General features: G+C 41.1%; 1 protein-coding gene and 1 pseudogene across 2 annotated transcripts in view; one reads left to right on the top strand and one right to left on the bottom strand.

Annotated features, from left to right (window-relative positions):
• Positions 1 to 282: 282 nt before the first annotated feature.
• Positions 283 to 15447, bottom strand: part of GCH1 (GTP cyclohydrolase 1) — a 52249-nt gene continuing 37084 nt past the window's right edge. The window contains exons 3-6 of one of the 2 annotated variants that reach the window (XM_031668092.1): positions 14666 to 14721; positions 5365 to 5396; positions 4047 to 4131; positions 283 to 2415 (exon numbers count right to left, since the gene is read on the bottom strand). In XM_031668092.1, coding sequence (XP_031523952.1) covers positions 2289 to 2415; positions 4047 to 4131; positions 5365 to 5396; positions 14666 to 14721 — 300 coding nt within the window. In that variant the 3' untranslated portion in view covers positions 283 to 2288. The remainder of the gene's footprint in view (positions 2416 to 4046; positions 4132 to 5364; positions 5397 to 14665; positions 14722 to 15447) is intronic. The other variant, XM_031668093.1, reaches the window with a different exon arrangement.
• LOC116276246 lies at positions 14182 to 14293 on the top strand (annotated as a pseudogene).

Below are 15447 nucleotides of genomic sequence, written 5' to 3'. Positions count from 1 at the left end.
GACAATAGGGACATGAGGGCAACTCAGATTCCTGACTCTTATCCCAGGCCTCCTCCTCCCATTACCTCAAGACAGTGAGGACGGTAAGACTTCAATCAAATACCAAGGAGAAACTGTCAGAACTTGGGGTTCCTTCATACAATAATTGAGATTAGTATTCAAATAGCTTGATGGCTGGGAGAAGCCCTTATGATATCTTTGCTGAAACAGAATACAGCCAAAATAATCAAGTTATTTAAATATTTATAGTGGTGGTTGAAAAAGAAACAACTTTCACAAGAACAAAGTTACAATACTTTAATAATTTAAATAGGACCAACTTCAGGAACATACATACACATACATAAAATTAAACAATTTAATTTTGAACAGTGTATTGAAATACATCAAATTCTTAAAAAGCCCCCAAATGGACTCAAGATCATGGATATGAAAAGGTAATTTTGAAGTACTAGAGACTAGAGTAAAACAGACAAAGTCATTACTTCGCATTTACTAATAAGACAACAGTCTGTGGATACATTAGACCTTTATAAGAACACTTCTAGGAAATGTTAGAACAATGAGTCATTAAAAAGGAATATAAATGACCTCATAAAGATAAATGTATAGCTATCAATTTCTTTGGTCCTCGAAGTCACACTTGTTTTTACTTTAAAATACTAAACATGAGTGCTTAGAATTCTACCTATAAATGTCTACATATTAAGCAGGCTAATGTTTATACTGGGTTAGATTTAAAAAGGAACTCAAGCCAACCATCATTGTAGTTAAACTCCAGAAAGAAAAAGCTAGAAAACAGACAGAAGTAGAGAGGAATGGAAAAAAACACAAAACAAAAAACCCAATACCTCTGCCATCTTGCCCCATCATAACCCAAATAGCATCAAAGTGGCAGAGATGGGAGTAAAGTTAAAGCAAGCATCAAAGTTAATTACTTTTAGGGTAATGGGATGAATTTGAAGAGCACTATGTCAACCAAATAATAAACTTCATAGAATAACTGTGTTTGTGTTTCTGTGGAGGAGTTGTGGTTTTGTTTGTTTTAATTTGGCCCACACTGCCCCAATGGAGGAAATTCTAAGATAATCATTAATAAGGCAACAGCTTCCAGGATTAAAATACCTATACCACCTATACGGAGTTACAATGAGGACAGGACCCATGTAGACCACAAAGGAAACCGGGACCAGAAGCTTCCAGTGCGTTTTCACAGACCGTTGGTACAATAACCTCTGGTTAGAACACTGGACACAGCTCGTAATGTCTTCCACCATCAGTTCAGTCTGCGCTCTTTCAGGTACGTGGAAGCTATGGTTTTGCAGACCTGAAAATGATGGGCACTCTCAAATGTTTCTGGAAATCCTTAGAAAAATATCTTATAAGATTTAAAAAAAAGAAGAAGAAACATTTTGAGGCATCTACATGGAACACACAAAGGAAACTCCCAATAAACCTATAAAGTTAAAACTGAGATGACTAGTTATTTGCAGTGTGCGTACCAAGTCTTATAAAATAATGGCTTTTTAAAAAAGGCAAAAGTATCTACACTCTAAATGATATTCTCATCAAGGCACAGAGAGTTAAATATCTAAATCCCTGTATGTTGACATGAGAATATACTCGTAAACAACACCAGGAACTAATTCCCTATTCTTGAATTTAAAAACAATAGAAGGTAGAAATGTGCCTTTTTAACTCACAGTAAAATCAAAAACATAGACATTCCACCACCTTCCCTTGGTGACTAACATTACAACTGCTAAAAATATATTTTTAAATGTCACTGGTGGTTTAATAAACATGACCAAATTGGAGTCTGTTGAACTTGAATTCACAGAGCAATACCGCATTAAATATTTTAGCACTTTCAGCACTATACCATTTTTATTGGAGGAAGAAAAAAAAAACAGTATACTGGGCACAGTTCCCTCCCATTCCCAATGCTCCTATGCTTATGAGTCAAATTACTATACTATTTGAACAAAATACACGAATTCTTCTCCCTTCCCAGGCCCCTCTGGTTATCTGGCAGTAGTTTTGTGCACGTACTTACACTATTAGCAGTTCACTTTAATATTGCCACAAAAAGGTGGCAAGAAGAAAGTAGAGGGCTCAACCCTTTATTATATTTATTTAACTTTCTAGAAATCATTTTAAATATAATTAGTGACAAGGAAAAAGTTCACATGTGTAACAACTGAAAATGGAATGTACAAACAAGACCAGACAGACAGACAATGCTACCGGCAGTACAATCGGCAACCCCCACGCACACACACTGAAGCTCAGCTCCTAATGAGAGTCAGGAACTCTTCCCGAGTCTTTGGATCCTCCCGGAACACACCCAACATCGTGCTGGTCACAGTTTTGCTGTTCATTTTCTGTACACCTCGCATTACCATACACATGTGTCTACAAAATAAGGCAACACAGGTTGTTTAAAGGAGTAGACAGCTGCTGGTTTGGTTTTTAAAAGCAGGCCTAAAGATTAAATCTCAGTTCACGGTTACCAAGTATATCAAAATATCCCTTCTTACACAAATATTATCTATTAGGTTTGTGCAAAAGTAACTGTGGTTCTTGCCATTGAAAGTAACGGCAAAAACTGCAATTACCTTTGCAGCAACCTAATTTTTTTTTTCTTCAAGTTGTCTTGCAACTTTTATTCTTATCAGTAGTTGATCCTTAAAGCATCCAAAAAGGGGGAAGAATGGAATTTTCTTCTGGGGTGAAAGAAATATAAAAGGCATACAAAGATACTTAACTTCTAGATCAAAAGAAAGTCAGAATTCTCACTTGCTCTGCCTTTAGGACCAAGACAGCACTATGCAAGCCTAGGTGTTGAGATAAATGCTCAGGTATACTGGTGTTACCAGGCAGAATTCAGATAATGGTGACCAGGGATCCTGTCTGAGCAACCTGGTGACATTAGATACCAGACATAGAACAGAGTTCACACCATGTCACAGAACACATATGAACTCTGTCCACACAATGGCTGCAATTCTCTTAACTCATCCTAACTTAAAGAAATGTACCAATTCTTGGCTTTATTTTTGGCTTTTTTTTTTAAATGTGTGACAAAATATTAGAAAAACTCGGCTTGGAGCAACAGAGAGCTAAAGAAGAAATCAAGAGAAGACATAAAAACGGCTCCTGGGGCTGGGCGTGGTAGCTCACGCCTGTAATCTCAGTATTTTGGGAGGCTGAGGCGGACAGATCACCTGAGGTCAGGAGTTTGAGATCCCCAGCCTGGTCAACATGGTGAAATTCCATCTCTACTAAAAATACAAAAATTAACTGGGTGTGGTGGTGGGTACCCGTAATTCCAGCTATTTGGGAGGCTGAGGCAGGAGAATTGCTTGAACCCGGGAGGCAGAGGTTGCAGTGAGCCGAGATTGTGCCACTGCACTCCAGCCTGGGTGACAGAGCATGACCCTGTCTTGAACATTTAAAAAAAAATGGCGATTGAGCTGGGCGCAGTGGCTCTTGCCTGTAATCCTAGCACTTTGGGAGGCCGCAGAGGGTGGATCACGAGGTCAGGAGTTCGAGACCAGCCTGGCCGACATGGTGAAATCCCATCTCTACTAAATATACAAAAATTAGCCAGGCGTGGTGACACGCACCCATGGTCCCAGCTACTCAGGAGGCTGAGGCAGGAGAATCGCTTGAACCCAGGAGGTGGAGGTTGCAGTGAGCCAAGATCACGCCATTGCACTTCAGCCTGGACAACAGAGCGAGACTCCATCTCAAAAAAAAAGGGCTATTCATCGTGTAAATCTCTACACCTGTGCTTATAACTCCCTATGCCTCCACAAGCCCCATCCTACCCTCAGAAAAATACTTCTTCCGTACTCTGTTCCTATATCAGTAACACAGTAAATGAAAAGTGGTAAAAGAGCTTTAGGCTCAGGGATGGAAATCTACAGTTATCATGTCAGTTGTGTGGCATCACCTGGTGCTACAAAATATGAGAAGCATTAAATAGCAAGATCACTTCTAGTGCACCATTATGATGTTACTAAAGGCAGATGCAGACTTACGTTGCTTCAACCACTACCCCGACTCCAGCAGGCCGTAAGGCTTCTGTGATTGCTACAGCAATTTGTTTCGTAAGGCGCTCCTGAACTGTGGATGTGACAAGGAGCTCAGTTTGAGAGTCTGACACAAACAGCTGGAAGCTTTTTCTGTCTCTAGAACATTTGAAATCTTAGAGAGCAGACTTCTGTGAGATTTAAGAGCCAAGACACACCAGCTTTTACCAGTCTGCTTTGTCTGCTGACTGGGCCACAGAGAGGCCCGGATTCAACTCCCTCACCTGAAGTACAGGGCTAAAGAGATCTCAGAACCCCTTGAAGCCCTCCAGCATCACTAGGGGAAGGAATTAGAATAGTAATTATCTCATAGCTGTGCAGTAAGAACAACACAGTACTGGTTACCAAGCACCTCCATGGAGGTAAAGTAGTGCAGCAAATAAATAGCTTGCAACAGGGTTAACAAAGGGGCTGCAGTCCCATTATTGAGCTGTACTTAGAGCAATGTTGAAAACCAACAATTTAACCTAAATAATATAGTTCCTGTCCTGAATAAAATGACTTGTCTTTTAATTCATATAAGAGTATCCATTGCAGCACTGCATCTATTCGAAAACTGATGAAACCCCCCAATGTCTATCAGAGCAGGTATAGGTTATGCCAAGCCATGGCATATACAGAATTCTAGACAGCCACCAGAATGAATGATAGTTACATGGATGTGGTAAAATTGTTTAAGATTTGTTAAATGAAAAAAAGCAGGGCAAAAAGCAAGGCTGATTATATATAAAATGAGCCCATTTTTGTTTAAACATAATCCAAATAAATTGATTTGAAAACATAGGTATATGCATGAAAATGTGAAGGAATGTGCAAATACAACAGTGATTTCTTCTGGAGGCTTGAAACAGACTTTTTATAGTCCTATGAGGTTTTACATTTTTATAAGTCATACTTACTACACTTGTAATAAAACAAAAAATACTTTTTGTGTAGGAAAAATGTTTTCTGTAGCCAGGCACAGTGGCTCACTCCTGTAATCCTAGCACTTTGGGAGGCTGAGGTGGGTGGATCACCTGAGGTTGGAAGTTCGAGACCAGCCTGACCAATATGGTGAAACCCTGTCTATACTAGAAATACAAAAATTAGCCAGGCATGGTGGTGCACTCTTGTAATCCCAGCTACTTAGGAGGCTGAGGCTGCAGTGAGCTAAGATTGCACCACTGCATTCCAACCTGGGTGATAGAGAAAGACTTTGTCTCAAAAAAAAAAAAAAAGAAAAGAAAAAGTAAAATGTTTTCTGTTAGTAAAGATTTTTAAAGCTTACCTTGTAGTCTTCTACTATAGATTTCTACAATCCTAGAAAAGAAAGAATTGTTTTAGTTAATCATAAATCATTTGAAGCAAAATTGATAAGGCTTCCTCATAAAACAAAAAGGACACTGTTGAAGCAACAGTGGGCTGCAGGAGGGGATAAAACTTATGGGAAGATGCCAGAAAGATACAAGTAACACAGGGAGATGTAGTCTAAAGTCAACTTGATTGGATGGAAGGATGCAAAGTATTGTCCCTGGGTATGTCTGTGAGGGTGTTGCCAAAGGAGATTAACATTTGAGTCAGTGGGCTGGGAAAGGCAGACCCACACTTAATCTGGGTGGACACAATCTAATCAGCTGCCAGCGAATATAAAGCAGGCAGAAATACATGAAAAGGCAAGAGTGGCCTGGCCTCCCAGCCTACATCTTTTTCCAGTGCTGGATGCTTCCTGCCCTCAAACATCGGACTCCAACTTCTTCAGTTTTGACACTTGGACTGGCTCTCCTTGCTCCTCAAGCTTGCAGATAGCCTATTGTGGGACCCTGTGATCATGTAAGTTAATATATAATAAACTCCCCTTGAGAGATATATATATATATCCTATTAGTTCTGTCCCTCTAGGGAACCCTGACTAATACAGAAGACCACCAACCACTACAGAGTGGTGCTTCCTGAAGTCCCCAGAAAGAGAATTAATGAGTCTCCAAGTGTGACATTCACTTAGGAAAAACACAGAGATAAGTAACAAAATTTTAAAGCTCCAAATCATCAATTTTAGGTCATGTCTCAAGTGCTCTGATTAATCATATTGTTTTATCAGAGCTTAAAATTCAAGTTAAAAATAAAAAGACTTTGTTAATTAATAGCACACCATGGTCAACTACTATACCAACTAAACCTATTGGGGGGCAGATTAGAACTGATTAGACTTCTTCAGACACCTCTTCATAAGACAGGTTTATCTAAGCATTTAGTATGATTAACCCGCAAGAAATAAAGGCCTCCTGATCTTAGCTTATAGCACAATCTGTCAAGTGATAAATTTTCCTTTTTTTTGAGACAGAGTCTTGCTCTTGTCGTCTAGGCTGGAGTGCACTGGCACGATCTCGGCTCACTGCAACCTCCTCCTCCTGGGTTCAAGCGGTTCTCCTGCCTCAGCCTCCTGAGTAGCTGGGAGTAGCCTCCTGAGTAGCTGAGTAGTGGGACAGGTGCCCACCACCACACTCGGCTAATTTTTGTATTTTTAGTAAAGATGGGGTTTCACCATTTTGGCCAGGCTGGTCTTGAACTACTGACCTCAGGTGATCTGCCCGCCTCGGCTTCCCAAAGTGCTGAGATTACAGGCATGAGCCATTGTGCCCGGCCTATTTTTTAATACATAGTAAATCCCTGCTTAAAGTCAACAGGTTCTTGGAATCTATGACTTTACTAAAACACTGAGAACAAAACCAATTTTACCGTAGGCTAATTGATATCATAAGAGTTAAGCTCCTACAGCATACTTCTGGTCACAAAAATGTCAACAAACTTCTAAATAAACACAAAAACACTTCTAATATTAAACACTAAAATAAATGTGAGTGATACATACATTTAAGAAAGATTAATGAAAAGATATTGATTTCCCCAATTATTCCAGTTCAAGGTCTCAAGTGGCTGGAGCTTCTCCTAGCAGTTCAGGGTGCAAGGCAGGAACTGACCCTGGACAGGACGCCATCCCATTGCAGGGCACACACATCCACCCACTCTCACTCAGCCTGGGACCACACAGATACGCCAAATCACCTAACGTGTGCATCTTTGGGATGTGGGAGGAAACTGAAGTACCTGGAGAAAACCCACAGATGTGGGAGAAAACATGAAAACTCCACACAGACAGTGGGTCCCAGCTAGGAATTTTTTTTTCTCAATCATAATGAAATGACATTGAATGAAACAACATTATTCCAGGACTGCTATATGCCAATTTGCCTAAGTCATTTCGCTTCAAGTTGCAGTCTCTAAGAACCCATCGACGACGTAAAGTGAGGACTTACTATACTTGTTTTATATCCTATCTCTGATACCTCTGCTATCTGCCCTCTTCCATCGTGTTCGTCCGACTCGACTCATGGTGGCTTGTTCATGCTTCTTGGAACTTCATCTTTGGGTATCCTTTGAAGCCTGGATAAAAGTGCATCAGAGAACATGCACTAGCTTCTGCTAGCTGCCTACAGGGATACCTCTATGGAGTCGTTTTATTTATTTATTTATTTATTTATTTATTTATTTATGAGACAGAGTTTTTGCTGTTGCCCAGGCTGGAGTGCAACGGTGTGATCTCGGCTCACTGCAACCTCTACCTACCGGGTTCAAGCAATTCTCCTGCCTCAGCCTCCTGAGTAGCTGGGACTACAGGCGTGTGCCACCACGCCCAGCTAATTTTTGTATTTTTAGTAGAGATGGGGTTTCACTATGCTGGTCAGGCTGGTCTCGAACTCCTGATCTCAGGTGATCCACCCGCCTTGGCCTCCCAAAGTGCTGGGATTATAGGCGTGATCCACCGCGCCTGGCCTTATGGGGTCGTTTGAAACTAAATTATTCCATTTGATTTTTTGAAGGCCACACAGGTAGTACAAATTCTGATCCCAAACTTTATGAATGTGTCTATTAGTTCTTTTTTCTTTTTCCTGCTCTTCCTAGAATAATGCTAATAGGTAAGTATCATCCTCGATCTGGGATGGGAATAGGGAGGACAGAATCCAGACTTTGGCTTTAGTGCTAATTCCAGTGGATTATCACTAGAATTGCCTCATGCTTCCCCCAAACTGTAAAATGTACATATGCATTATATCTTGATATGCTGTACCAAGAGGGACATTATTACAATCTAGTTCACCACACTCAGGATCAGTAGTTGTCAATTTTAATCTAAACCATTCTTACATTCTTGGACTAAACATCCCTGGGTAATGCTGAAAACAGTACTTCCATTACTAGCCTGACATTTTAGGATTCTTACAACTACATTCATCAGTGAGATTTGCCTATCATTTTTTTTTAACGCTATGCTTATCAGGCTTTGTTATCAAGAATAGGCAGCTTCATCAAATTAATTGACACTTCACAGGTTTTTCTATGCTCTTGAATTATTTATACACATGCAAAATTAGTGGTTACTTGAAAGCTTGAAAAAATACTTATAAAACTGACTAGGTACAGGCACTTTCCCCCAAAACATTAATTTGATCTTTTCTAATGGTTATTAACGTATGCAGGCTTTCAAACTCTTGGTCCATTCCTTTCTCTCCCCATCTTTTTAAAAAACTTACTCATCAAGATGTAAAGATTTATAAAGCATATTTTTAGTTACATATCCTCTCCTTCCTAGATATCAGACTCCCCAGCAACCTATGATACAAGATTTTCAACTTGTAGATTTGTGATTTCTATTCTTTGGGGTTTTTCTAAATTATTCTAAATAAGGAGTTTAAACTTGATCTGAAAAGCTGTGGCGAACCACCAAAGGAGCAGCACAATCCAATCCACACTTTAGAAAGAACACCCCAGCAGCTCATGAGGGCGGACTGAAGGACCCTCAGAGATGAGAGGCAGGGAGGAGGCAGGAGCTTAACACTCCCTCCAGGCGGAAGATAAGAAAGGCCCAGCAAAGACCCACAGCAGGGAGGGCAGGAAGGAAGGAAGTGGGGGTGCTGCGGCCGCCAGGCAGTGAGCACACACAGCAGTAGATGGGTTCTGCCTCACTCCTCACCCCAAAATACATTTAATGCGGCCATACAAGTACCAAAAAAAAAAAAAAAAAAGTTTGTGACTACAGTAAAGTTTTAAACTTCTTTATGGAAATACAATACTAGAAAGCAAAATCAAAAGACAAATGACAAGCTGGCAAGCATTGTCTGTAGCACCTGACTTGATTGCTTTAACATTCAGAGCTTGTCCAAACCAAGAATAAAAAGACAAGTAACTCAGTGGAAAAATTAACACTGGAGCTAAGAACAGGAAATGTCTGAATAGATTCAACCTTGCTCTATTAAGGAAATGCAAACTAAAATAGATACTATGTTTTACTTATCAGTTTGGCAAAGATTTAAAAGTGTGATGAAACTTAGTGTTGGCCAAAGTGTGGAGAAACATACACCACACTTTGCCTATGTATCAATTTATTAGAGTATAAACTGGCAGGGTCTCTTTGGAGAGCAATTTCATAATATCAAAAATTCGGCTACCCTTAACCCATCAAGTTCCATACTAGTAATTTATACTTCGGATAGATTCAAAGCACACAAAGATAATAAAATTTGTTCACCAGGGTACTTTTTTACTTTTTGGCAAGTCTCAAACTGCAAACTGTACTTATCTATAGCAAACACTGGTTAAATGAATTATATTAATCAAAGAAATATTAGGTAGCTATGAAAAGAACCTTGGACTTTTGGGACTAAAAGATATCCAAGGAACTTTGAGGTATTTTAAATTTTTAAAAAGCTGGCCAGGGCTGGGCGCAGTGGCTCACTCCTGTAATCCTGGCACTTTGGGAGGCTGGGGCGAGCAGATCACCAGAGGTTAGGAGTTCAAGACCAGTCTTGCCAACATATTGAAACTCCATCTCTACTAAAAATACAAAAATTAGCCAGGCGTGGTGGCACGTGCCTGTAATCCCAACTACTCAGGAGGCTGAGGCAGGAGAATCGCTTGAATCCAGGATGTGGAGGCTGCAGTGAGCCCAGATAGTGCCACTGCACTCCAGCCTGGGCAACAGAAAAAAACCCTGTCTCTAAAAAAAAAAAAAAAAAAAAAAAAAATACCTGGCTGGGTGCAGTGATTCATGCCTGTAATCTCAGCACTTTGGGAGGCCGAGGTGGGCTAATCACTTGAGGCCAGGAGTTCGAGGCCAGCCTGGCCAACATGGCAAAACCCTGTCTCTACTGAAAATACAAAAATTAGCCAGGCATGGTGGTGCACATCAGTAATCCTAGCTACTGGGGAGGCTGAGGCAGGAGAATCACTTGAACTCAGGAGGCAGAGGTTGCAGTGAGATCACACCACTTCACTCGAGCCTAGCCAACAGACAGAGACTCCATCTCAAAAAAAAAATTAAAATTAAATTTAAAAAAACAAGTTGTAGTACAGAATATAAGATATGATCTTATGTTTGTGTTTGCATAAATTTTTTCCAGAAGGATAGTGAAAGAAGTCTCTAGTTCTAACTCTGGGGAATGAAAATAGGTAAAAAAAGGTTTTACTTTACTCATTTGTATTTAAATGCTATGTTGTTTTTATAATCAAAAAAGAAAAAAGAAAAAAAAAGACTGCTCCCTCTGTAATCTAATACCCACCTCACCTTTTCCCCTTGTCTACCTCTTACTTCCATCAGTCAGTCTGGTTCCCATCCACTGGAACAGGCCTCGCTCCTACCCTCTGACTGGTCTTTGCTCATGCATTAACTATACCTAGAGAAACCTCTCCCCCATTTAGAATTCTGCTCATCCCTCCACCTCTAGGTCTATTCACCTGCCAGGCCACAGCCATCGTGGCTCCTCTGAACCTGGAGCTACAGTAGGCATTTCCATGGCACCTGCAGTCTTGCCCTGTGCACTCTCCTTGAGGGTGGCTGCCATGTCCTGCTTCTTTCGCCTCCACAGTAGCTGGCACAGTGCCCACCAACAGGTCAGCCATGGCTACTGAAGGTACTACAACTCTAAATTCAAGATTTCGTACATTTATTTATTTATTTATTTATTTATTTATTTATTTATTTATTTTTGGTGACACAGAGTCTTGCTCTGTCATGAGACTGGAGTGCAGCGGTAAAATCTCGGCTCACTGCAACCTCCACCTCCCAGGCTCAAGCGATTCTCCCGTCTCAAGCCTCCCAAGTAGCTGGGATTACAGGCGCATGATACCATGCCCTGCTAATTTTGGTATTTTTAGTAGAGACAGGGTTTCACCGTGTTGGCCAGGCTGGTCTCAAACTCTTGACCTCAAGTGATCCGCCCACCTTGGCCTCCCAAAGTGCTGGGATTACGGGCATGAGCCACCTCGTCCAGCCAAGGCTCAGTTATTTCTAAGGGAAGAAAATGAATACATGTTCAATGACTTCAGCAACAAAAGAAAGTTCTATTCAAACTAAGTTTATTCTAGAATTGTACTAGAGTTGAGCCAGATCAACTCACTTCTGGCATTTTCTTGTTACTTAAGGCTTTACTGCTTGATATTTGACTTCACTGGCACTGAAAGGTCATTCATTTAAAGGCAAGCATATAACAAACTTCACATACAAGATTAAAATGAGCAGTGAAGTTTTGCTAAGACATTCAGCTTTTATTCCTCTTCATTCCCTAAATATTCTTACTTCTTGTTTCTTAAAAAGAATAAGCAGTTGGATAAAATCTTAATCTTCTTTTCTGTTTAATAGACTCTTTTTTGCAAAATATCTGAAAGCAACATACACTTGGTTCTTCGGCTTAGTGTTCCATTTTACTCTTAAATTTTAATCCTATTAGTCTAAGGACAAATTCCCATGCTAATAATCAACTCCTTTGTATTGCTTCATAAAAGCTTAATTATTTGAGATCTTTTCCTCCCACTTGGAAAGGAAATAACTAAGATTATTTCCTTCTACCACCAGGTTGCCATTTATTGTATGATCTCACTGAATCACTCTTGAGTCTGTTTCCCATAAAGTGTTAATCATGATCAACAGGTGGTTTTTCAGAGAAGGCTGTTACATCAAGACCAAGGCCTAATGTGATCTGCCCAGCTTTTTTACACTATGAAACTATCCATTACACCTTTCACATATGGACAGTCTGTTATAGGCATCAGCAGTGCCGGAATTTCTATATGGGCAAGGTATAAGGTTGGCAATCTTGCTGACAGGGAGGGCGGGCCCCAGGGGACTGGGCCTACAGTTATGTTTGCACAGTAAGCATGCTGATTTTACTTAGACTGTATTTATAAAATGGTAAGAATAACCGATTTTAGTAAAGATACTTTTACTCACAGTTGACATGAAATTGGCTTAATACATTATTAGTTGAGAGTAAGTTACTGGGAAGGGAGTTGTTTTTTTTTTTTTGAGACGGAGTCTCGCTCTGCTGCCCAGGCTGGAGTGCAGTGGCCCGATCTCAGCTCACTGCAAGCTCCGCCTCCCGGGTTCACGCCATTCTCCTGCCTCAGCCTCCCGAGTAGTTGGGACTACAGGCGCCCGCCACTGCGCCCGGCTATTTTTTTGTATTTTTTAAGTAGAGACGGGGTTTCACCGTGTTAGCCAAGATGGTCTCGATCTCCTGACCTCGTGATCCACCCGTCTCGGCCTCCCAAAGTGCTGGGATTACAGGCTTGAGCCACCACGCCCGGCGGGAGTTGTTAATAAAAAGTACAGTAAGACTAATTACTCCCAATCACTACCAATACACTTTTTCTCAGCAACTTTTCAGCACTGCCACCAGGGACGGATTACATGCAAGCAGCCAGAATGTTTCTGGATTTGTGCTAAGAGCCTTATTCCAGCGAAGCAATTACAGCTATGATATAATATCCTTTCATGGTGCCAAGCAGCCCTGTCTAATAGCAAAATAGCTGAGCAAGAATGAGGTCAGAAACTGAGGAAGTTAAATTTGTCTCTTCTACCCACTTTCTTATTGATCCCCAAAGGAAATGAATGAGAAAGTGAAAATGAAAACAAAGTAAAAGGAACAACTGTAGAGGGTAGGTGTCAGATTGCTGGGGTAGTTTTTACAGATTCCAGCACAGAATTGAGAAATATCAGGACCACCATTTCACAACTGTTAAATCCCAGGGCCTGCGTAAAGAAACAGGAACACATCAGAGCCACAGCACAGTCAGCTGGTCACAGAGACTCATTTATTCCTCTTCTTTTATTTTTATTTTTCTGAGATAGGGTCTCACTCCATCGCCCAGGCTGGAGTGCAGTGGCGCAATCTCGGCTCACTGCAACCTCCGCCTCCCAGGTTCAAGCAATTCTCCTGTCTCAGCCTCCCAAGTAGCTGGGATTACACGTGTGCACCACCACGCCCAGCTAATTTTTGTATTTTTAGTAGAGATGGGGTTTCACTATGTTGGTGAGGCTGGTCTCAAACTCCTGACCTCAAGTGATCTGCCCGCCTCGGCCTCCCAAAGTGCCGGGATTACAGGCGTGAGCCACTGCACCCACCTGACACTCATTTATTTCGATTATGATATGGTCACTATACCTCAAGTTATTCAAACTTAGCTTGATTGTTTTTGAAAAAAAGAGTAGGAACACTTTACCCCACCCTTCAGCTTATTCTTAACTTTCTCTCTCTCTCTCTCTCTCTCTCTCTCTCTCTCTCTCTCTCCACACAGACACACCTCCCAGTATTTCCTCCATCACCCAAAATTCAGTAACTTTATACAAAGAAGTAACAAGGATATTTAAGGGCAATAAAATATTGGTGGCTGGGGCCTACCGAGATATCTGAACACAAACCCCCATGTTGACTTCCAGTTAAACACAGATGAATGTGTATGTACATCACCTCTCCTAAAACCCAAATAAAAAAGGCAGTAAGGGAATTTTTTAAGGCATGAACCCACAGGATAAGGAACAGAAAAGATTGTAGCAGGAAAGAGAGAAATGAGAGCTGGGAGAGTGAACACTGTATCAGAACAAAACTGCGCAAAGCCAAGGCAGGCAGTCTTGTGTTTGCAGAAACAAAGAACCTAGACGTGAACGGACTGGCCTGCAGGACCCCTGAAATATGCCTGGAGGCATTCAGTGCAGAGCAAGGCAGGGTTGAGGCTGGGGATCCCACAGGGAAGTTTCATTACAAGTCTGAAAGCAGTGTTGTATGAAAGGGAAGAAGTTGAGCACTCCCCTTGACAAGGATAGAAGAGTCCTCAAGCCTGACAAGTCTGACAGCAGGGCACTGCAGCTAGACCCCTGACCAGCTTCTCCCCCAACCCCTCACTGTTAGCTAAACCCCTCTTAAAGGATGGTGCTGGACTGAAGGTAAGTTCAGGACCTCTCCAGTCAGAGAAGGCTCTGCAGAGAAAGAGGTGAACTGAGACTTCCAGGATGTATGTATCTGTGGAAGAAAGGGTGGGAAGTGGAAGAGGGAGCAGGCAATAGGGGACGAGAAGGAAGGGGCATCTGTGTTTCAGGCCCTCCGAGTCTGTGCCTCTGCAACTATAAACTTTAAGTTGCAATGTGACTTCCAAGTTAGATCCATACAGGTAAAGAGAGAAAGCCTGATGAGATAGATTCTCAGCAGGTGAGGGCAGGTCCTATAAACCTGTATTCTTATTCATTGCACAGTCACACTTACCTTGCAAGTTTGCTGAGGCCAAGGACTTGCTTGTTAGGAAGATAACCAATATGGACCTTCAGAGAAGAGACGGAAATCATGAGCTGAGTGAAAATACAGTGCCTTCTTTGTGACAGAATAAGGAAATACAAAAAGAATATAGCATACTTATATGTAATTTATCACAACAATGTATTACCTTGAAAACATCTGGAACGGTTAAGACTTAGAAAATGAAACATTTACACACGTATTTTTAAAATTACATAAATGCAGTAAAAGAAAAATGTGTAAGTATGAGTCTATTAATCAAATAACAAACTTGAAGTACAGTTGTCCGTCGATAAATGCAGGAGATTGCTTCCAGGACCCCCGTGTATACCCAAATCCTACATACTCAAGTCCCTAAGTTGGCCCTGCAGAACCTGCATATATAAAAAGTCGTCTCTCCATCTATACAGGTTTTGTATCCTGCAAATACTGTACAATTTTTGATCACTGTTTGGTTGAAAAAAAAGCCATGTCTAAGTGGACCCATGCAGTTCAAATTCATGTTGTTCAAGAGTCAACTGCACAGCCCTGACACTTACCTGTGAAGTTGAACTCTTGACACAAATCTGAAAGTTTCTTTACGGAGGAGAAACATTCTCAAGAAAAGGCAAATGATCTCATAGCAACATTAAAATGTATACAGGAAAGCCTCCTTTAAATGGCAAAAACTGTAAGCGTTAAGTATTGCCATTCCACACATCACAGCAGCCTTAAGATCCCACCGCAAAGCCCTGCAGCACAGGTCTCCATGC

This window comes from Papio anubis, chromosome 7 (assembly GCF_008728515.1).
Source record: "Papio anubis isolate 15944 chromosome 7, Panubis1.0, whole genome shotgun sequence".
Lineage (NCBI taxonomy): Eukaryota > Metazoa > Chordata > Mammalia > Primates > Cercopithecidae > Papio > Papio anubis.
Note: the sequence above shows the minus strand (reverse complement) of the source record. Positions and strands in the feature narration are given on the sequence as shown.